The sequence below is a fragment of the Neomonachus schauinslandi genome, chromosome 3 (assembly GCF_002201575.2).
Source record: "Neomonachus schauinslandi chromosome 3, ASM220157v2, whole genome shotgun sequence".
Lineage (NCBI taxonomy): Eukaryota > Metazoa > Chordata > Mammalia > Carnivora > Phocidae > Neomonachus > Neomonachus schauinslandi.
The window spans coordinates 28256038-28280390 of NC_058405.1; the positions used below are offsets into that span (position 1 = coordinate 28256038).

Consider the following 24353-nt stretch of genomic DNA (forward strand, 5'->3'; position numbering starts at 1 on the left):
GTGTAAAATGGTACAACTACTTGGTAAAAAGTCTGGTGGTTTCTTATAAAAGTAAACATACACCTATCCTATTACTAGTAATTCCACCCAAGAGAAATGAAAATATATGTTGATAAAAAGATTTGTACAGGGGCGCCTGGGTGGCTCAGTTGGTTAGGTGGCTGCCTTCAGCTTAGGTCATGATCCCGGGGTCCTGGGATCGAGCCCCACATCGGGCTCCCTGCTGAGGGAGCCTGCTTCTCCCTCTCCTTTTGCCTGCCGCTCCCCCTGCTTGTACTCTCTCTTTCTGTCAAAATAAATAAAATCTTAAAAAAAAAGATATTTAAAAAAAAAAGATTTGTACAAAAATATTCCTACCAGCTTTATCCATAATAGCCAAAAACTGGAAACAACCCAAATGTCCATCAAAAGAGCAATGGATGAATAAACTGTAGTGTATTCATTCAGTTTATACAATGAAATACTATTCAGCAATAAAAAGGATGATATACAAATTTATGCTCTACAAATATGACCCACACAGTGCAAAAGACACACTGAAGGATGGTGAGAAGAAGGAAGAAAGTAGTAAGTAGGATCTTACAACAGTCGATGTCATAGAAAGTATTAACATTTAAATAGTTAGTACAAAATGAGTTCACAAAGAGAAGTCAGAGAAGAGTAGAAAGCTTCTTATCAGGAAAAAGGAGATTCAAGGAGAAAGTAAGTTCCCAGTGTCAATATCAGAAATCAAGCAAGATGAACACAGAAAAATACCTATCAGATTAAGCAATGAGCAACTCCGATGATGTAAAAGTGGTGTGGTAAGAATATACACCAGAAAAAGGATACTGATAAATTCAAAGGAAACAAACAAGTGAGGATCAAAGAAATAAAGGTGGGCCAAGAAGGCAAAAACTTGAGAGCTACATAATATAAAAGACTACAGTATTTCTTTAACATGAAAAGCAAAAGTAAACGAGTACACCTAAAAATCCTCATCTATTATCTCATCCAGAACACGTACTATTGAGTAAGGCAGTCTGTCGTGGGCCTAACTGTCCCTGCATATTCTTGCTGAGTGTGAAAGTCTGCAAAACTTATCTACTTCCTGATACTGAGTGGATTCTTGTAACAAGTCACCTAGGCAACAAAGAAGGTCAAGGTTACCACAGCACATACTATACTCCAAGGGAGAGGTGAACTACCTTGTTTGTTGCCTGCTACAATGTTTGCTGCTTGCTAAAAAAGTGCTGGAACCTTGGTCCTCAGTTCCTCCACTGTGACCCACTACATGCATCCATCTAGACTCATCACCTTCATGGGAACTGGGTGTAACAAAAACCTACACAAACATGCTGATGTTCATGCAGCTTGCTGTGTTATGAGTAATAAGGCTAGTGTTTCTGATCTGGCAATCTCCTGTTTTCTACTAGCAACAATTAAACATTAATAAAACTAACTTATTAGCCTATAAATATGGTAAAATCAAATCTTAAGACTTTTCACAGTACTTGACATGAGCAACAAAGAACTAGATGATATTCATATTACTATATAAAAAAGAGACACAAAAGTGGTCACAAACGAAAACTGAAATATATATAATACTTTATAGTTTGTATACCTTAAGTTATTCATAATATTATTTATCATGTAACGGCCTCGGTATTTTGTCTTTTACATATATTACAACATATAATTCTCATAATAATCCTTATGAGGTAGGTACAAATATGATGAAACTGAGGCTTCAAATGTTAAGTAAATAAGCTAAGGGCCCACAAACTGTAAACAGCACAACCTAAATACAAGCCCAGATGCCTTTAAAATGTTTTTTTTTTAAACCATCAATAATCAATCTCCTTCCCAGCTGATTTATCAAGGACAACTCTAATTCTCCAGATATAAGACCAAAGTACCTAGACCTTTGCAGTATGAATACTTCATTATGTTCACAGAAAAATTAACATTTTGGAAATGTTAATCTTAAAATTTTCTTCAAAATTCTGTGATCAAAATTCAGGAAGAGCTAGGTCAAACAAATCCAAACCATTGTCTCTACTGCAGAATTTCTCGTGGTTTTAATATGCAAGTATGTTTTAACATGCTAATGTAAGTCATAAATCTTCTAAGATAATCTATTATCAGCATTCTGGAAAAGAGTTTGGGAAACTACTGCTACAATCAACACAGCCAACTCTACTGGTATACAGAATTATCTTTGAAACCTTAGTAGTCAGCTTGGTTCAGGTACATAATCCTTTATTTTTTTTATTTTTTTTTTTTTAAAGATTTTATTTAGTTATTTATTTGACAGAGAGAGGCATAGCGAGAGAGGGAACACAAGCAGAGGGAGTGGGAGAGGGAGAAGCAGGCTTCCCGCAGAGCAGGGAGCCCGATGTGGGACTCGATCCCAGGACCCTGGGATCATGACCTGAGCCGAAGGCAGACGCTTAACGACTGGGCCACCCAGGCGCCCGGTACATAATCCTTTAAAAGAGAGAACATCAAAGTTAGAATGTGGCCTAACAGCTTCAAGCCAAATCAACTACTACATAGTTTGGCAACATTGCTCATTTTTTACCAAACAAGACTTAATTCCCCATAACACAAGGAAATTATAGAGCATACCTAGCTTTTTCTGAAATTAGATGGGTAATAATTAAGGCTTTTTGTAGCTCTACATTGTTTTACCTAACAAAATTCAGACCCCCTATAACAAGGAAAGGGAAGGGAAGAAAAGACCACAGAAAAACCAGTTTCCACATAAAACCTGTGCACTGGTTAATGGTAGTGAGTCATCCTGGTGGGCCTGCGCATCACTGCCAGCTTTCCAATATGGAAAAGCTAAATTGTAACTCTATCACTAAGTGATAAATTATCATCACATACTATTTCACCCCTAAGTATATCTGCCTGTCTCCTACTTAGTCATCTCTTAACATTCAACAACTGAAATTGTTTACTGCTCAGTGATCTATTAATCATTCCAGAGTTTTCAAAAAATCTGAGCTAGAGACAGCCACACAGCAGTTGTGTTCATCGTATAAACAAACCAGAGCTGCAGATTTGTCCCTGGCCAAATAGTCTACGAGACACCTATTCAGCTGCTTCTTTGGAATAACTACATAGAGTTATTCACCAGGCCATTCTCAACAAAACCAAGAGTTATACTAGACAAAGGAAATAACTATGTAATTACAAAGCAACAGGAATTAACAGCCAAATTTAAACTACGCTAAGATTCTCAAACACTTGCCCTACAAAGAAAACACATTAATATCATACTACTTCAAGTGAACAGTAACTTCTTTTTTATATAGAAAGCTGGAATTAATGGATTTTATTTTTTTAATTTTTATTTTTTGTTGTTATGTTAGTCACCATACAGTACATCATTAGTTTTTGATGTAGTGTTCCATGATTCATTGTTTGCGTATAACACCCAGTGCTCCATGCAATACGTGCCCTCCTGAATACCCATCAGCAGGCTAACCCATCCCCCCACCCAACAGTAACTTTAAAAGAACAAATTTTTGCCCTCTGCTCTGAAGGAATGCTTCCACCCAATCAAAGCCTATTTCAAAGTCTACGTAGGACACATCTCCAGTTGAGGGGGGGAAAATGAAATAAAATACGATATATCCACTTATTATGAAGAAAGTTGTAGAAAAAAGGGAGAAAAATCTTAAAACTGGGAGAGTAAATTTCAAAATATTGGTGTTAGGAATTTTTTTTTAGTAATAATTAAGTCACGTCTTAACTAGTCATAACTACTGAAAGCGAATGTGACAATATAACAAATTATTTTAAGGCACAGCTATATCAATTAAAATGTTTTGAGTGGTGACTTGTGTATAAGAACATGGTTGATTCTGATAAGCAAAATCCCCAAAGAATTCAAATCAGTTAATGCCATTAAGGAAACAAATAGGATCAAGAAAGAAAAGAGACTAGAAAAAACCACTGGAAATAGTATTCAATATTAACCTACTGAATTTTATGTTAGCTAACATCTGCAAAAATAAGAATGCCTTTAAGAATAAAAAACTACCAAAAGTGTATAGACTGACAACTTGAAAAATGCCTTCCATACTGAGAGCAGTATTTTCCAAACCATTCTGAAAATACAGACAAATATTCACAAAATTCAACATAGATCATTTGAAGATTTACAGGATGTAAAGCAGGTGAAATGAAAGCATCATGAGCTTCTACCTTAGAAAAATGCAAAATTGCATATATTGGGATTTCATCTTTCAGTAGCCTTCATATTTGTCAAAATGCAATTATTAAAAGAAATTCTTAGTTCATAATTAAGGCTCACATGTGCAAATACATATTTGTTCTATTATATCTACATTTGTAAAATTTCACAAACAGTACTATTAATTGCACCATCAATGCTACATATTAACGTTTTCCTCCTCTTCCTTAGTAAAAAGGTTTAACTTAATTACCATCTGAAAGTTTATATTGTAACTCGCTACCTAGTTACAACAGAAGAGTCAACTATTGCTGAGTCCATTTTTTAAAGAGGGTTTACAACAGAAACCTCCAATGCCAGGACCATAATTAATACTAGAGGAAAAACTACGTTAGAAAAATTGACACTGAAAAATAGAGAGGGACTTTTCAGTCATTTTAACATACAAAGGCTTATGCGGTTGAACTGGAAAACCCTGTATTTAACGAAAAATAATTCTTCAAACAAGATTTGCATTTTTTCCTAGTAAAACTTCTATTTCCTCTCCTACCCCTCCCACCAAAAAAGTCGGAATAGGAAAAAAGAATAGTCACTTTTAATACTAACAAAATGGAAAAGGACAAAATGACAAGGTTAACTAGAGCTGAGACACAAGATCAGCACCACTGTTCTCTATAGTTACACAATTTTTCAACCCACATTTTTCACCGAATCCACATCCCACCCTACATCGTGCTTTACATATCCTTCCCCCCACCAACCCGCTCCATTTATGACGGCGATCATCTTCCCAGCAGGTATGTGAACTCAACACCATTTCCAGCAGACAATCCACTGGAAATGTCTCAGAAGTGACTGGGTCAGGGAATTAGGAAATGATCGAGAAAGTGAGAAGTAAAACAAATATAAGTTTTAGGAAAGGGAGGACGGAGGGTGTCCTACAGCGGGGTATAGGGTGCGGGTGAGGGGTGGGGAGGTAGGAGGAGCCCTGGGTCGAGAGCAAAGGGTCTCGAAAGAGTCAGTGGCAAGCTCCACAAGGAGAGGTGTAAAGGAAAAAAATTAGGCAGTTTTTAGCTCGAAGAAGGGGACTGCCTGGTCGACGGCGGGAGGCGGGGCGCTCAGGAGGCCGGGGCCGGGGCGCTCAGGAGGCCGGGGCCGGAGCGCAGGAACTCACCACCTGGTAGCGGCCAGTCCCTGGCTGGTGGTGATCCATCCTGCCCAGCTCGGAATCCGGCTTCCGAGCGGGCGAGTCGTCTCGGTGCTCGACCCCCTCGTCCACCCCCGTCGCCGACGTCGTTGCCGCAGAGCCCCTTCCGCCTCTGTTTCTGCCGCCGCGGTCGCCTGGCCGGGCCGCTTCACTTCCTGTCGCTCCCGCAGCAGCCGCGGAATCCTCCGCGTCGGCCACCGCGCAGTGAAGCCCCAGAACGCACGCGCGCTACTGAGCATGCTCGGAATGGTTGCGCATGCTCGTTGGGTCCTCAGGCGTCCCGTTCGCGTCGCAAGAAAGGGAGGTTGGGCTGGGTGGGAGGAGATGGAAAAGTAAGAGAAGTCCGGGGAACATGTCTAGGTTGTCGGGAGTGGGCGGTGGCAAAGGGAACGGAAAAAAAATATCACCGTCCTTGATAGGTCTTTTCTATTGGACGGGTTTCGCGCAAGCACAGGCGGGTACGCGGTCACACCACGCAGAGACCAGAGTGGCGAGAAAGGGAATGCATACCTAGAACACCTGAGGTCGGGTCACCACCCATTTACTCAACACGTCCTCTTATTAGTCACCCAGCATAGGACAATGCAGGGAGATCCGTCTCTAGGACGTTCCTATAACGCGCATTCAAAATCACTAGTGAGGCAAGGGATATCTTTTTAAATATTGTTTTGTCCCCCTCTTTGTAGTATGAGATTTAAGAATCTAACAGGGGGGCACCTGGGTGGCTCAGTTGGTTAAGCGATTGCCTTGACTCAGGTCATGATCCCGGAGTCCTGGAATCGAGTCCCGCATCGGGCTCCTGGCTCAGCGGGGAGCCTGCTTCTCCCTCTGACCCTATCCCCTCTCATGCTGTTTCTCTCTCTTTCTCTCTCAAATAAATAAATAAATAAAATCTTTTTAAAAAATAAAAATAAAAAAATAAGAATCTAACAGGGACTCTTCAACCATACTCTTAATATCTCGCCAAGGAAGGAGGCCTCTAGAGAGCCCTAGGTTACTGGAAGGATACAAGAATATAATGAAAGAAGGTAGGACTGTTTTGTCATCATACTCAAATAATTCCGAAGGATTTAACAGTAAGGAATCACTTTGTGTACTAAGTGTCTGGTTAACCACACGTGTGTGAGTATCTCCAAAGGCCACAAAGAATGTTTTTCTAGGGAGTAGAAGAGTATGATGGGACAAAATAAAGTACCTTTTAACCCAAAGACCTGCTTTCTATGCCCTGAAAACTATGATCCCACATAATCTGGCCCAGCTATCTCTTTTACTTTACTTCCTTCCTGAATCTCCAAAGGACATTCCGGAATGAAAAAGGCCACTGAATGAGCCTGATCAGCTAGTTAAAATAGCAAAAATACAATAAAGACAGAAACTCATTGAGAGATCATCACCAAAAAAATTTAAGCCTTCTTGGCAATTTTATTCAAAGCATTGACTAGTTCTTCCTATTTTTACCATCCTGACACATCTAGTGGTAGAGAGCATGAATAGGCTAACAATAAAAAGAGACAATAATATCATACTTAAATATCTTTAAACTTGTTTTCTTTTGATCTAAGTTCATATATTTTAGATTCGAAGACGATGAAATAGGACATTTTATTGTATATTGTACAAGAGGTCACCCTCACAATTTCACCCCAAATGGTATCATCTTTCATGGTCAAAACAACAGAAAGTATCAGCAAAATGAAATTAGATTCCTACATCAGTTATGGCCTATACTACTCCTTTAGAACTTAATTTTATATGTGCTTGTGTTTTCATTAACCATTTATATGTCCATTTGTTGTTTCTCAAATACACTACTGCTCAGGGCAGAGGCCATTTTTTACACCTAACACACCCAGATCAATACTGAGAACTGAGAACATAATGGTAAAACCTTAAAGACCTGACCAAAAGTAGACATCCTGAATCCTGTTAGGGTGACAGATTCTTTCAATTTTACCCTCCTCCCAAGTTCTGTGAACATTTTGCTAATCTAGAGAGCAAATGACAAAATTCAATGGGAGAGCACTTTCAGTGAAGAAGAGGAAGAGAAAGAGGGGAAGGAAGTAGAATAGTAACTAATGGATATTGAATCCCTCCCAAGCCAGGGGCTGCATATATCATTTTATCCTCACAATATCTCCTTGCTGTAGGCACGACTATAATCCCTGTTTAACAAATCAGTAAGTAAGGCATCAAGAGGTTCAGGAACTTGTCCAAAGCCAAATCACTAGCAAGTGGTCACACACTCCAGAGTCTCCTCTATATTAAGCACTATGTTATACCCTAAAAAAAAAAAAAAAAAAGATGCATCACAAAGAGCCAATCTGACTTCGTTCAGTCTACCTTCTTGATCTATATGAAATAAATGATTCTTTCTCATTATCCCCAAAAGAGCCACACTGAGCTCCTTTTGCGCATTTTACAACTAAGCCAGTGTGACCTGTAGTAGGCCATCACAAAGGAGGCCCTGAGTTGTCCCACTAAGAGCAATGTATTTGGGGTGAAATGGGAATAACAATATTCTTATCCTTTTAGAGGCCTTAAGCAACATCCGATATATTCAACCCCTAAACTTACTGGAAGTGGTGACAACTCTAGTTACCTAAGAAATTGGTGGTAGTATACCTCTAGAAACTACTTCAAGTGCAATTTTAGAATTTTAATGCATTTCACTAACACCTCTTGTTCTGGCCTAATCAATTTTAATCTCCAAATACACAGCCACCCATAATTTCACGAGTGCCACGTTGCAGTACTGGGGCAGCCATGGAGATAAACCACCTGGATTCCCCATCCAGAAAACACTCTGACCAGGTGCAAGGAGTGTGATTAACCAACAACCTCCAGCTGTTAGCTATGTCGGGGTTTCCTTGAGTTTTCAACCTGAGGTCGTGTTATTTTCAGCGTGGCATCTGGTCATTGACTGGTGGTGGTACAGGTTCAGCCACTTTTGCCTGACACTGACCCTTTTAAGGGGCAATCTTTGCTTCAGAACTCCCTGCTAAACTGGCAGAACCTTTGTTAGCTCTGCAATATGTTGTAATGAGTCTCCCTGCCCGATCTTTTTTCCTTTCACAGATGTTAACTCCCTAATAAATCTCTCGCACTCATAACTTCAGAGCAGCATCTGCTTTCTGGAGAACCCAAACTAGACAAGTGCCAAAATGTAAAGTGATGAAACACTGTTCATATCAAAATTGTGTGAAATGACTACAAAGGTCCTTTCACATAATTGATGTTTCACCTCCAGAATAACCCCCAGTACCCTCCATTGTTCCCATTTTCTCATGTGGACATAATGTCTTCCCACTCAGAATGACTTTGATGTTCTGTAGAGTGATGCTATCGAGTCACGGGGACCCCTTTTCCTGGGACATACTTCCCACTGGAATCCTTCCTACCTTCCCAGAAGCAGAGTCATTCCCGCCAGAGGTAAACTGATTTCTTATCACCCTCCATAGTCTCCTCTCAGCTCAAATCAGGTATGTTAAACTCCATATACATGTGCCAAGATTGTTTGCTGATATTCCCACCAATTAAAGAGCAGTGGACAGACATGCCATTGCCTGCAGATGGCTTTCTACACAGGCCTAAATCACAGGTAGGCAAATGCTCCAAATTTTCCTTAATTCTTCAGTGATTTTTAGTGTTTTATCACTTCCCCTACAACATAGAACATACAACATAGAACATGCAACATAGAACTACTCCTCAAGTAGCTGCTGATGGTTGGTGTGACCATAGATCCTAATAGTTAATTGTATTTGGAATATGTATGACTTTGCATATTTATCTAGAGAATGATTAAAAGAGGTAAAATTTCATTCTCTGTCTGAAGATTTCCATCTCTACCTAATAAAAATTCACTAGCCATTATTTTCTGTACACTAAATTCTAAACTAGGTTTTAGAAAATACAAGAAATTATTGTCACTTTGGTAAATGAAAATAAGCATAATTATTACTCCAACGTTTTATCTCTGTTACCATGTATATGGATCTTTTAAGCTGTTTGGAGGCTTGGACCTCAATTTAGCTTCACATAGTGTTCCTTATTTAACTGTTTCTGAAATTCCTGTCATCTGTTCAGCTCTGTAATTTTAGAAAGAAAATCTAAGTGAGCAATTTGACAATCAGGTATCTACTTCCTTTCTTCTCTTTATTCTCATACACTATGTTGGAAGAACCTAAAATACAGCTAATGTTTTTTATCAGTCAGGGTTCAACCTAAGAAAAAGAACCAGTAGAAGATATATATTAAGAGATTTGTTGCAAGGAATTGGCTTACACTGTTGTCAGGGCTGGCTAAGCCTTCAAAATCCATAGTACAGGCCACTGGAACTCTGGAAGAGTTCTAGAAGCTGCTGTCTTCTTCTTCAGGGAAGCCCCAGTTCTGCTCTTGACCTTTCAACAGATTAAATCAAGTCCACCCAGATTATACAAGATAATCTCCTTTACTTAAAGTCAACTGATTTGGACTTTGATCATAATATCTACAAGATACCTTCACAGCAACGCCTAGATTAGTGTTTGAGTGAATAATTGGAGCTATAGCCTAACCAAGTTAACACAGAAAACTGAATATCACATGTTTATTTAAATACTACAAGCTGGGGGCACCTGGGTGGCTCAGTCATTAAGTGTCTGCCTTAGGCTCAGGTCATGGTCCCAGCATCCTGGGATCGAGCCCGGCTTCAGGCTCCCTGCTCTGCAGGAAGCCTGCTTCTCCCTCACCCACTCCCTCTGCTTGTGTTCCCTCTCTTGCTGTGTCTCTCTCTGTCAAATAAATAAAATCTTTAAATAAATAAATAAATAAATACTACAAGCTGAAGGGATATCGGACAGGGAGACGAACCATGAGAGACTCTGGACTCTGAGAAACAAACTGAGGGTTCTAGAGGGGAGGGGGTGGGGGGTGGGTTAGCCTAGTGATGGGTATTAAAGAGGGCACGTATTGAATGGAGCACTGGGTGTTTCACGCAAACAGTGAATCATGGAACACTACATCAAAAACTAATGATGTAATGTATGGTGATTAACATAATAAAATAAAATTTAAAAAATAAAAAAATAAATACTACAAGCTGAAATTGTCTCTATACAATAAAGGATAAAGAGAGAGAGAGAAACCAAAGAGAGAAAAGTTCCAGAGAGTTAGCTTAGAGATTAAAATAAATTTCCATATTAAGTATTTCCTATCAGCCTTAGTTTATATATGTACTATTATATATGGAGGCATCACCAGGCAGCAATTAGAAAATATCTGAATTCTGATAAGCTGTCCTAACACTATTTTTATTTAGCACTTTCATTTTTTGTTTAGTCATGAGCAACAAATAGGAGCAAATCAACAGCCGTTTTGCCTTAGGGATTACTTATTTCAAATTGGGCTAAGTCATAAGTTATTAAAATGTTCTTTGCTTTACCTTGAGTACAGAAGGCTGTTCTTTGTCCATATTAAAGCAGGACTTTATGTGGGGGTTTTTTTGTCTCCTGTTTTCTCTGCAAGCCTGATAATCACTTTCATCATAGAAGAGCAAGGCAGGCCCTGGGTATATTGCCTATTATGACAGGTTTCTCTTGACTAACTAATGCAAGATCATTGTGTAAGAAGACAAATACTATTTGTGTGTGCATGTGGGTGTGGGTGTGTGTATAAAATATGAGGAGAGAAAAATGTCTTCTATATATCAAGGTATTCTTAACAGGTTAAACATTGCCTGCTCTCTTTCTTCCATAACAGGAACCAGGCCTCATTTGTTAAATCATCTGAATGCTCCTTCACAATTAACAACATAGTACAACATTAGCAATAAGGTTTCCATATGATAAAGTTGCCTGGTTTCAGTACTGAGGATAAAGGGCATTCAAGACCTGAAGGGACAAAATGGTGACAGGATTCAGACGGAGTGACTCACAAGATGCTGCCTTTCCAGAACAAGAAGAAATTCATACCCATTTCCTGACCTTAAGATTCAAATAGGGGAAAAAAAAAACCGAATGGACTAACAGAGCCAAAGTAAGCCAAGATAATGAAAAAGGGGAGTTCCTTTTGTATCTGCTAGATATTATAGAAAAAATAAACTATTTATACTATCCTACTTTACCTGTCAATAATGTGTAAAGTTTCCATGAAATGTCTATAAGTTCTGCTTATGAAGAATGATCGCTGAGAAATCTGGCATGATTTCCACAATAAAGGTAAAGACGTCAAGCTCAAATCTTCTTTATCCAGTATTTTAGTCTGTTTGGACTGCTATAACAAAATACCATAGATTGGGTGGCTTATAAACAGAAATTTATTTCTCGGGGCACCCGGGTGGCTCAGTTGGTTAGACCCCTGCCTTCAGCTCGGGTCGTGATCTCAGGGTCCTGGGATCGAGCCCCACGTTGGGCTCTCTGCTCAGCGGGGAGTCTGCTTCTCCCTCTGCCTTTCCCCTTGGCTTGTGCTCTCTCACGGGCGCACTCCCTCTCTCTCAAATAAAATAAAATCTTAAAAAAAAAAAGGAAAATTTATTTCTCACAGCTCTCAAGGCTGGAAGGCCAAAATCAAGATGCTAGCACGGTTGGGTTCTGAAACCTGCAAGGGGTTTCAGACTGCCAGCTTCTCACTGGATGCCAGCCTCTCCCGTGGCAGAAGGGGCCCTGAGGGCTCTATCTAAGGACTCTTTTATAATAGCATTAATCCCATGCCTTTGGACCTGATCACCTCCCCAAGATCCACCACCTAATACCATCAAATTGGGCATTAGATTTTCAATATTTGAGTTTGGGGGGGAGGAGAACACAAACATTCAGATAATAGCATTCAGGTACTGACATTTAAAAACAAAAGAATAAAGTTACAAAAACACATGTGGACATACAAATATAGCACATAGAGTAGAAAATCAAATTGAATATTTTTGGTTTGAAGGAACAGATGATTTGGCTCACTCACAGGCAGGCCACTGCAATTTCCTTAGAACCCAAATGTCTGGAAAAGAGAGAAATGTGTGTTTTCATGGATTCATAAAACTTTAGCATTTCAGGGGACCTTCCTAGTCACCTATTCCCAAACCTTCATTTTGGATATATGGAAACTGATGCTCAGAGAGGTAAATGCAGCCTTCAAGTGAATATCTGTGAAACTACCACCCCACTTCCAGCTTGGTTCAAATGTGGTAATTCATAAAACAATAAAAAATACTCCATTGACTGTTCCTACCACATCCAACAAGAGACAGCCCTCCGAAACAGTACTAGTAAAAATAAATATAGAGGGCGCCTGGGTGGCTCAGTCATTAAGCGTCTGCCTTCGGCTCAGGTCATGATCCCAGGGTCCTGGGATCGAGTCCCGCATCGGGCTCCCTGCTCGGCAGGAAGCCTGCTTCTCCCTCTCCCACCCCCCCTGCTTGTGTTCCCTCTCTCGCGGTCTCTCTCTCTGTCAAATAAATAAATAAAATCTTTAAAAAAAAAAAATAAAAATAAATAAATAAATAAATAAATAAATATAGAACTTCAACACATCATGAACTCAACATGTCAACATTTCTTTTGGAAGAAATATTATAGTCAAATCATTGCCACCAAACAGGGTAAATTCTAAGATCATTGCTAATTCTCTCAGGGGTTGCTGCTTCAGAAAAAGTAAAACAACTACTTTTGTTTGTTTTTTAAATTTTTTTATTTTATAAACATATATTAAATATTGTTTTCTCTCTTGTGTTTTTTTCCTTCTTTTTTTTTTTCAAACCCTTGTGTTGAGGGCTGACTTTCAATAGATTGCAGCGAGGGAGCTGCTTTGCTAAGTACGAAACCCCGACCCAGAAGCAGGTCGTCTAAAAATTGGTTTAGCACCAGGTTCCCTATGAACGTCTACTTTTTAAAATGCAATAAATGAGCCTTCCCAAAAGATAATCCTTGAAAATACAATAGATACCTGACATTAGTTACATACATGCAAGCTTAAAAACCAAACAATCCCAACCCCATACATGCATGTCTATTCAGATAAGATTGGGATAATATGACCTAACCACATAAAATGAACAGGATGCCAGCTCTCAGCACAGCCCCAACCCTTTGACCATGATTCCTGGAAACAAGACAGTTGCACATACATACAATAGTTACATATGACCATTTACATTTAAATTAATATTAAAAATTTGGTTCCTCGGTGACACTAGCCAAAAGTGTGTAGGGGCTATTGTGTTGGACAGAGCAAATAAAGAACATTTGCATCATCACAGAACATTCCATTGGCCATCATTGCTCAAGCAAAGATTCTCTTACTATTCACCTTAAATTATCCTCCTTCTTTGACTTCCTGGATTATCCACATAATTTTGTAACAGTTTTGGTCCCAACTCTGCATATGTTAGCAATGTGGCTCCTAAGCAGGTCATTTAACTGCTGAGCTGGTTTACTCATCTTAAAATATCCGAATACTAATTCCTTCCCTATCTGTCTCAGTGGTTGTTGTGAAGCTCAAATGAAATGTAACCATACAAATATAAAGTAAAATTAATCCTGGAGGTTCTTCTCCATTTAGTCACTGCAGAAAAAAAGTGGTGTTTAACACCTTGTATAGTTAGAATGTGGCATAAATATAATTTAGAGACGACGGAGATAGCTCAAAGAACCCAGAAGCTGGTTAGGTCTCCTAACTTGGCCACATCATATTTTTCTTAGGCTAAGTGTCTGGGATTATGTTCTGCATGAGTCATTGTAAAATAAATAAAAGACTCCAATGTGTGTAACCATAGATAATATGTCAGTTGTTTATCTAGAAGTAAAACTATTCCATAGTATATTTGTCAATCATTATAATTATGGTAATGATAGCTAACATTTATTAAATGCTGCCAGCCATTTTGCTAAGTGCATCCTATATATTATCTCCCTATATTTCGCAACATATGGAATAAGTACTATTGTTACTGCCATTTTATATATCAGAAAACTGATACCTAGAGTCTTAAGAAATTTACCAAAGGTCACAAACAATTGAGGAAAAAGGGGTCTTCTGGGGTTTTTTTCCCCCCACTTTAACAACTTTTTATTGAAATACACATAATTTAGTAAGTATGCAATTCGTAAGTGTACAGCTCAAAGATTTTTCATAAACCGAACAAATCCATGCCACCAGCACCCATATTAAGAAACAGAATATTTCTGGGACACCTGGGTGGCTCAGTCAGTTAAGCGTCTGCCTTCGGCTCAGGTCATGGTCCCAGGATCCTGGGATTGAGCCCCGCATCAGGCTCCCTGCTCAGCGGGAAGCCTGCTTCTCCCTCTGCCTGCCACTCCCCCTGCTTGTGCCCCCTCTCTCTTTCTGACACATGAATTAAATAAAAACCTTTAAAATTAAAAATTAAAAAAAAGAAATAGAGTATTTCCAGAACCTCAGAAAAACCCTTGGCCCAATTCCTGTCTCTTCTCCCATACAAAGAGTAACTAAAATCCTGACTTTAAATACCATAAATTAGTTTGGCTAATTTATAGTTTTGACTTTATGCACATGGAATCATATTATACGTACTCTTTTGAGTCTGATTTTTTTGCTTAACTTTATACTTGTAAGACTTATTCATATAGCTGCGTGTAGTTGTAGCTAATTCATTTTTGTTGCTGTATAGTACTCCAATGCAGGAATATACCCTACTTCATTTACCTGTTTTACTGAATAAATACAGCTGATTGACAGGTTGTTTCTAATTTGGAGCTTGTATTAGTTTCCTAGAGCTGCCATACAAAGCATCACAAACTGAGTGGCTTGAGCAACAAAAATTTATTATCTCCTGTTCTGGAGGATAGAAGTCTGAGACCAAGAGTCAGCAGGGTTGGTTCCTTTGGAGAGATGTGAGGAAGAACCTGTTCATGCCTTTCCCTTAGCTACTGGTGGTGGTCTGGCCGTCTCTGGGATTCCTTGCCTTGTAGAAGCATTACCCTCCTCTCAGCCTTCATCTTTCGTGTGTGTGTCCAAAATTTCCCCTTCTAAAAGGTCATTGGTCAGATTAGGGCTACACCCTACTATGACCTCACTTTAATAACATCTGTAATGACCCTATTTCCAAATAAGGCCATAGTCTGAGATACTAGGGGTTAGGACCTTAACATATAAATTGGGGGGAGGGGAGGCATAATATAACCCATAACAAGGCTATTATGACCAACACTACTAAGAATATTCTTATACATGTTTGGTTGAATATATGTACTTATTTCTGATGAGTATATTCTTTTAAGTGGATATGGTAGATTTTAGAGTGAATATATATATATATATAGAGAGAGAGAGAGAGAGAGAGTGAATATATATATATATAGAGAGAGAGTGAATATATATATAGAGAGAGAGAGAGAGAGAGAGTGAATATATATATATATATATATATATATATATATATATGTATATTCAGCTTGAGCAGGTAACTGCCAGTTTTCCAAAACAGTTATACCAATTTTCCCTCCTCTCATCCTTCTCATCAGCGTATGAGAATTCTAGTTGAGCCACAGCCTCAGAAACATTTGGTATTGTGCCTTTTTTATTTAAGCCATTATGATGGGAATGTAGTTGTATCTCATTGTGATTTCTTTTGTATAGATTTTTTTTTTAAGATTTTATTTATTTGACAGAGAGACACACAGCGAGAGAGGGAACACAAGCAGGGGGAGTGGGAGAGGGAGAAGCAGGCTTCCCGCTGAGCAGGGAGCCCGATGCGGGGCTCGATCCCAGGACCCTGGGATCATGATCTGAGCTGAAGGCAGACGCTTAACAACTGAGCCACCCAGGTGCCCCATCATTGTGATTTCAATTTGGATTTCTCTGATGATTAATAAAGTTGAACTCCTTTTTGATATCTTTATTGACCATCTGGAGATCATTTCACTAATCATTTGCTTATTTTTCAATTGAATTACCTGCATTTGTCTTGGCTTTGCAATAACTCATTATTTTTCCAGAAATAATGGGTCTTTTATATATATCCCTTTTCACTCAGAGTTAGGAACTTGGCTTCGGGCAAGTGGACAGATGTAGGTGATTTGCTTCACTTTCTGCATGCTTCTCCTATGCATGTGTTTAAAATGCTAAAGATAGAAGGTGAAAAAAATCATACCCTAAAATAGGGACAAGAGGAAAAAACTGGTGCAAAACTATCCATCAGCATCTGGTCTATTGAATTTTTTTTTTTTAATCTGACCTTTAGCTTCAGAGAATGAGAGTGTGCATGTTTGTCTTTGTATCAGACTGTCTATCTCTCTGTCCTTTTTAACATTCCTTTGAAAAGGCTTTAGCCACTTGGCCGGCCCACTTCTCTTTTTCACAGTTTTTTCTCTGGGCTTACTACCCCTGCCTTCAAGCTCTGGCTGCAGAGAAAGATAGGATGTATGTGTCTGCTTTCAGTGCCTAATACGGAACCTTGCATAAAGTAGGCCCTCATTATTGATTTGTTGACTACAACTGATTGAAGCCTCCACTTGATTGCTATGCAATGGATGCATAGTAGTACCCATTCATAGAATGTTGTCTTGTTTTTTAAAAATTTTTAATATCAACAAAAGATATTCCAAGAGGTAACCAAAAATGCCATACTTTGTAAATGAGGTTTAGGAAATCTCTAATATTTCTCCATGAAAATTTCCCTGATTTATCCTAAATGTAAAAAGAGCTAGGTCTGACCCCTTAAATGGTCTCTCACTAATGATCTCCTTCCCACTTTCATTTATTATTACAGTTAGAGTCTCATGATTCTCAACCTTGTATTGGCTCTATAATGGGCTATAGGCCCACTGAAGAGTTTTCATAAGTTACTTTTTATTATGGTAAATATACGTAACATAAAATTTACCATTTTAACTATTTTTAAGGGTACAGTTTATTGGCACTGATACTTTCTCATTGTTGTGCAACCATCACTACTATTCATGTCCAGAACTTTTCCATCATCCCAAACTGAAACTCTGCATCCATGAAATTCTAACTCCCCACTCCCCTCTCCTCCTAGCTCCTAGCGACCACTACTCTACTCTCTGTCTCTATGAATGTGACTATTGCAAGTACCTCATATAAGTAGAATCATATAATATTCATCCTTTTGTGTCTGGCTTATTTCACTTAGCAAAATGTCCTCAGGTGTATCTGTGCTGTAGAATGTATCAGAAGTTCATTCCTTTTTTAAAGACTGAATAATATTTCACTGAATGTGTATATCACATATCATGTTATTTATCCATTCACCTATCAGTGGACATTTGGGTTGTTTCCACCTAATTTATTTTATTTAACCTTCACAATTACTAGCCCTGGCAGGCCTGAATGGGAAAACTGACTGTCACTTACATAGCAACTGACTCTGGCCAAGTTGAATTTTCTCTTTGTATATTAATTTCCCCACTTGTAAAATGGAAATGAAATTACCCACCTTACTGGAGGAAAAATTTAATAAGATAACAAAATACCTAGTGTAGTGCCTGTCATATAATTGGTATTAAGTAAAGGGTAGCTAGTAACATAATAATTCATGTTGATAGTAAAGAATTCAAGAGTCTGTTCCATACCTCTCAGAAGTCCAGACTAATGTATTCAATGAATGACTGAAAAAGTCATCTCAGGTTGTATACATATGGCATATCCAAAAGGTATTTTTGGCTTCTAAAATATTCAAATCACCAAAGGAAAACAAGAATCATTTGTGAAACATGTATTTTTTTATTCTACTCACAATCTATTCGCCAACATCAGAGAGGTTAAAATGTCGCTGCAAAGAGTTCAGTTTTAAGGAGTATCAATGATTTGTCTCTTCAGGGAAAAAAAAGTTTCATTTTGTTTTTCTGACAAATAAATAAAATCATACCTTCAAGGAATATGGAATTAATAACTTATTAGTAATAAAAAGCATCTTCAGACGCAACTAAGACTAATTCTCAGAGTGAGCATCTGGGAAAATATACAGCCAAACTATTCAGACAAATTTTTATGAACTTTTATAACAATCTAGTTTTAGATTGTCTCTGATATAAAATGTTATTTAAGCCATAAAGAAGTTCTAAATATACTTTATAATTATAGTAGCTAAAGTTTTATAATAAACATTTTTCTTATTTCAGAAATATGAACATATAAAAAAGATAGAGAAAAGATTTATTTCTGGTCTCTTTTCCTGAACACAGTTTTTTTAGGGGGTAAGGGAGAGTAAACATAGTGAATGATTCTCTATATTCAATTTTATATCCTTTTTCACTAGACCTTATAATGTAATACCTTACATAGGGTTTTTTCCAAAGTGACGAGAAACTAAATTTACTAACACATTTTTAACAACTAATTAATCATTCTTTCTTAATCCTTTTCCAGGCAAATTACTTCAAGAGAGGAAATATACAAAGCAATTAAGAATGTGGATTTAAGCCAAATTTGTGGGTTCAATCCCTGTCTCACCATTGCTAGCATTAACTTGAGTAAGTAATTTCCTCTCTTTGTCTCAGTTTCTTGAAGCATGGGAATATTAATAGTGTATCTAACCTGAGAGGGTTGGTGTAAGTATTAAATGTGTTAATCTGTAACACATTAAATACACATGAAATTATTAAGTGCATATTTGCTTTGCTAAATACTGAAATCTTAAAACAGGATAGATATAATAACTAAATTTAAAATCTGCAATATTATTTATAGATAACTTATTTATAATACCTTCTATTTAAATTTTAACATCTATAAAGTTTTTCAGGTCAAGTAGTAAGACTTCTAATCACCAATTTTTAATATATGGAGGACTAAGTTTGTGATTTTATTTTTCACTTGTCAAAGGGATATACATCTTCACTGAAAAATGTAATTTCTCAGATCTAAGGAAAAGTGCTTAAAAATACAAGTGAAAATCAATAAAATATAACTTTCCATTTCCCAGTCCCACTAGCCACTTGGTTATACCAGCCAGCTCAATATCCATATGTGGCTGGTGGCTCCAATATTGGACAGAGCTGATATAGAACATTTCCATCATTGCAGAAAGTTCTATTGGACAGAGTTGTACTATGGCTTTCGGCAGAAAGTGGCATGTTTGGATTATGCATCAATTCATGAGTAATGTGCTTTTGCCTCCATTTTATTTAAATAAATTATTCAATTTTTAGTAATTAGAAATTTGTTCTAATATAATACAAGCTTAATATCATTTCAGAACTGGATCAATCATCTATGGTAAGGATCAAATGCAAGAAAAGCATTATGTGAGTGTCATACAAATGTTTTATTTCACATTCTTTTCTTTTTTTTTTTTAAAGATTTTATTTATTTATTTGAGAGAGAGAGTGAGAGAGAGAAAGAGCACAAGAGGGGGAGCGGGAGAGGGAGAAGCAGACTCCCTGCTGAGCAGGGAGCCCGATGCGGGACTCAATCCCAGGACTCCAGGATCATGACCTGAGCCGAAGGCAGTCGCTTAACCAACTGAGCCACCCAGGCGCCCCACATTTTTTTCTGCATTAAGTGAAAACCTACCCTCACCATACTTAATAAATGTTACCTTTTTAAATACTTAATAGATTAAACTCTGCTTAAAACAAACCTTTTGATGAAAAACTACAATTTGCTCAGAAGTAGAAAGACTAAAGTAATAAATCTCCCTGGATTCATCACCTAGTTTCAACAATTATCAATTAATGACCAATCTTTATCTATAACCTACCTTCTCTCACCCCCAGTCTCCACTGGATTATTTTGAAGCAAATATCAGACATTATTTCATTTTGTCTGTAAACATTTTAGTATGTATCTCTACAAGATAAGAGCTCTTTTTGTTTGTTTGGGTTTTCTTTAAGTTTTATTGAGATATAATTGACATCCAGCACTGTGTACGTTTAAGGTGTAAAGCATAATGCCTTGACTTACACATACTGTGAAATGATGACCACAGTAAGTAAGAATTCTTTTTTAAACAAAATCAAAATATCCATTGTCATAGCTAAAACAAAAACCCCTAATAATAATTCTTAATATTATCAAATATAGATAATATTAACCCCCCCCTCCAAAAAAAAACAGTTGCCTTTTTGGACTTTAACACTAAATTTCAAGGTTGGGAAGCATACATGACACACGTGACCGATTATTTGGTGTCAGACACATTAGAGATCAATATTCAGGAAATGAGAGCAGTGTGTTTTATCTATTATTTTGCTAACAATAACTAAAAAAGCTTCATAAACATATTTAAAAATAACTGTAGGCAATCCAATTATTTAAAAATAGGCCAAATAATCCTAATAATAAAAACAAGTTACTCCGTTGCCTGGGTGGCTCAGTGGTTAAGCGTCTGCCTTCGGCTCAGGTCATGATCCCAGGGTCCTGGGATCGAGTCCCGTGCTGGGCTCCTTGCTCTGCGGGAAGCCTGCTTCTCCCTCTCCCTCTGCCTGCCACTCTGCCTACTTGTGCTGGCTCTCTATCTCTCTGTCAAATAAATAAATAAATAAATAAATAAACAAACAAACAAACAAACAAACAAACAAACCTTTAACAAAAAATACAAGTTACTACCTCACACCACTTAGGACACTATTATCAAAAACAAACAAAAAGGAAACAGGAAATAAGTATTGGGAGAGAACTTAGAACCCTTCCGCACTACTGGTGGGAATGTAAAATGGTAGAGCCACTGTGGAAAGCAGGGTGACAATTCTTTAAAAAGTAAAAAATAAATTACTATATGATCCAGCAATTCCACTTTTGGTTATTCACTCAAAAGAACCGAAAGCAGAATCTTAAAGAGAGATTTGTATGCCCATGTTCATAGAAGCATTATTCAAAACAGCTAAAATATGGAAGCAACCCAAATGTCCATGGACAGACGGACAGATAAGCAAAATGCAGTACACACATACAAGAGCATATTATTCAGCCTTAAAAAGAAAGGAAATTCTGACCCCCGTTACAACACGGATGAACGTTGAGCATATTGCGCTAAGTGAAATAGGCCTGTCGCAAAAAGGCACATACCATATGATTCCATTTATATAAGGTACTTAAAGTAGTCAAAATCGTAGAGACAGAAAGTAGAATGGTGGTTTCCAGAGGCTGAGGGAAGGGCGTAGTGGGGAGTTATTGTTTAATGGAATAGAGCTTCGGTTTTGCAAGATGAAAAGACTTCTGGAGATGGGTGGTGGTGACGAATGCACAACAATATGAATGGACTTAATACCAGTGAGCTGTGCATTTAAAAATGGTAAGATGGTAAATTTTGTTATGTATTTTACCACAATAAAAAAAATGGGGGGGGAAAAAGCAAATTAACACACTACACTATGCTACTTGCAACAGAAGACAAACTGTACATAAAAAGTGAAACAAGAGATTAATAAATATTTTGTACATGTGTCTGCAAATCTAGCATAAATACATGAGTGATCCCTGTATATCCTGAAGAAGAACAATATTATTCGTATAGGAACTCAGTGTTGCTTGGAGATTTTATAATTTCTAGTTAATGTGGAGGAAATGATTAATTAGAAAAAATATGAAGAAAACATAAAAAGCTGATGATATATGTCTGCACTGTATATAAGGAAATAAGTTGTTTCACTCAGCTAGCCCATTCTACTCACAGGCAGAAGAGAGATGGACTTAAATGTTTGAACTATTTAGATACAGGGACAACTAGACAAAACATACTAGTCATTAGAATTGAGGTTACTAGGGCACCTGGGTGGCTCAGTCGTTAAGCGTCTGCCTTCGGCTCAGGTCATGATCCCAGGGTCCTGGGATTGAGCCCCGCATCGGGCTCCCTGCTCTGAGGGAAACCTGCTTCTCCCTCTCCCGCTCCCCCTGCTTGTGTTCCCTTTCTAGCTGTCTTTCTGTGTCAAATAAATAAATAAAATTTTTTTTTAAAGATTTTATTTATTTATTTGAGAGAGAGAGAGAATGAGAGAGAGCACATGAGAGGGGTTAGGGTCAGAGGGAGAAGCAGACTCCCTGCCAAGCAGGGAGCCTGATGCGGGACTTGATCCAGGGACTCCAGGATCATGACCTGAGCTGAAGGCAGTCACTCAACCAACTGAGCCACCCAGGCGCCCCAAATAAATAAATAAAATCTTAAAAAAAAAGAATTGAGGTTACTAGTTAGGTTTGGCAGATGCACTAAGAAAGGAGTTTGGGGTTTTATGGTAAAGAGAAAGAAAAAACAAAAGAAAGACCAAAGAATCAAGGACACAGGAAAACAAAACAAAACAAAACAGCAAACATAGCTGAATATGGACTCAGTTGGTTCTGATGAAGTGTATGTGTACATCTGAGTTACATTTAATTTTTAAAATTTTGTTAATCTTCAGTAATTATAAATTGGACTATGTGAATTCTGAGATCCTGTTCCTTTCTTTTTAAAAAAGATTTTATTTATTTGAGAGAGAGAGAGGGAGGGAGGGAGGGAGGGCATGTGTATGTGCAAGCAGAATAGTGGGGAGGAGGGGCAAGGGAGAGAGAGAATCTTCAAGCAGACTCCATGCTGAGTGGGGAGCCCGAAACCGGGCCCATTCCACAACCCTGAGATCATGACCCAAGCCAAAATCACGAGTCCGGCACTCAACTGACTGAGCCACCCAGGCGCCCCAGATCCTGTTTATTTCGAAGTATAATATTCTAAGTTTCAATGCCCTTTAAAATTTAACTTGCATTCTAACACTTCTTCCTCCAAGAAATAACTCATTGGCTTTTTAATACTTTTTAATTCAATCATTCAGGCATTCTTTCTTTGATGGAGTACCTACAACAATATCATCTGATGTTTGGTATATAATGAGGTCACAAAAATGAATCCGATACCTTGTTTGCCCTCAAGGAGCTCGCTATCAATATAGCAAGGGTAGAGAGGTATACAGATAATTCCCTCATCTTAAAGGATAAGGAGGCATGAGGTTAAGAAGTGGCTAAAGGTGGGCGCCTGCGTGGCTCAGATGGTTAAGCTTCTGCCTTCGGCTCAGGTCATGATCCCAGGGTCCTGGGATCGAGTTCCACATCGGGCTCCCTGCTCAGCGGGGAGCCTGTTTCTCCCTCTGCTTCTCTCTCTATATCTCTTATGAATAAATAAATAAAATCCTTAATAAATAAAATCTTTAAAAAAAAAAAGAAAAAAGAAGTGGCTAAAGGTGTTCCAGGTGAGAGGAGCTTTGAAGGTGCACAAGAAAAACCTGAGAAAGGAGACTGAGCAGTGCCTGGAGAAACTGCAGTAGTTAAGTATTCTTGGGGAGAAGGGTGGTGAGTGATTGGGCTGCGTGGTTAGGAGTGGCCACATAATTAAGAACTCTGTTTGGTAGGCTAAGGAACTTGGATTTTATCCTGAAGGCAAGGGAAAGTCAGTTAAGGACTCAAATTAGAAATGTGATGAGATAAAATTTGAATTTACAATTAATCTGAGGATGAGGTGCATGTGTATTCAGATTCGGGGCATGTAGGAAACTGAAAAAGAGCTACAGTAATCCTGGCAGGAGTCATGGTCACCTGGAACAATGCCAGGACAGTAGGCTCTCAGAGGCAGGTACAAAACTAAGACTTTTGAGTTCTAAGAGTAAGTTAAGAAAAAAGCCCTGGCTACAAAAGGCACAGTAGGAATATAGGAACAGGCTGAGTCTCTGATGACTTTGGCACTGCCCTATGAAATGTAGGCCAGCCATCCCCAAACTTCTTTTACCTGAGAGACAGTTAAAGATCCCGTTTTGCTGTTTGCCAAAGGTAAATCTCAACAGATACAACTGTTAATTGTGAATATAAATAAAGATGAGGTGTTCTTGGATTAGTTTATAACAGTAAAACGTATTGTTTACTGTCAATTTCTGAAATACTTTCTAAATATTATCTTATTTAATCCTCATAAAGATTTATGAAGTAGGTATTGTATATACTCTATTCTTCATATAAAGACACTTAGCTCAGAAATGTTAAGGAACTTCCTCAGGGTCACAAACTAGAAAGTGGTAATATTGGAAC

The 24353-nt window shown here is 38.1% G+C and overlaps 1 protein-coding gene across 1 annotated transcript in view; it reads right to left on the bottom strand.

Annotated features, from left to right (window-relative positions):
* NDFIP2 (Nedd4 family interacting protein 2) overlaps positions 1-24353 on the bottom strand; it is a 94581-nt gene that overhangs the window by 63586 nt on the left and 6642 nt on the right. The window contains 3 exon segments of the mRNA XM_021697884.1: positions 5364-5611; positions 5614-5752; positions 6668-6735. Of these exon segments, the coding sequence (XP_021553559.1) occupies positions 5364-5611; positions 5614-5752; positions 6668-6735 (455 nt within the window).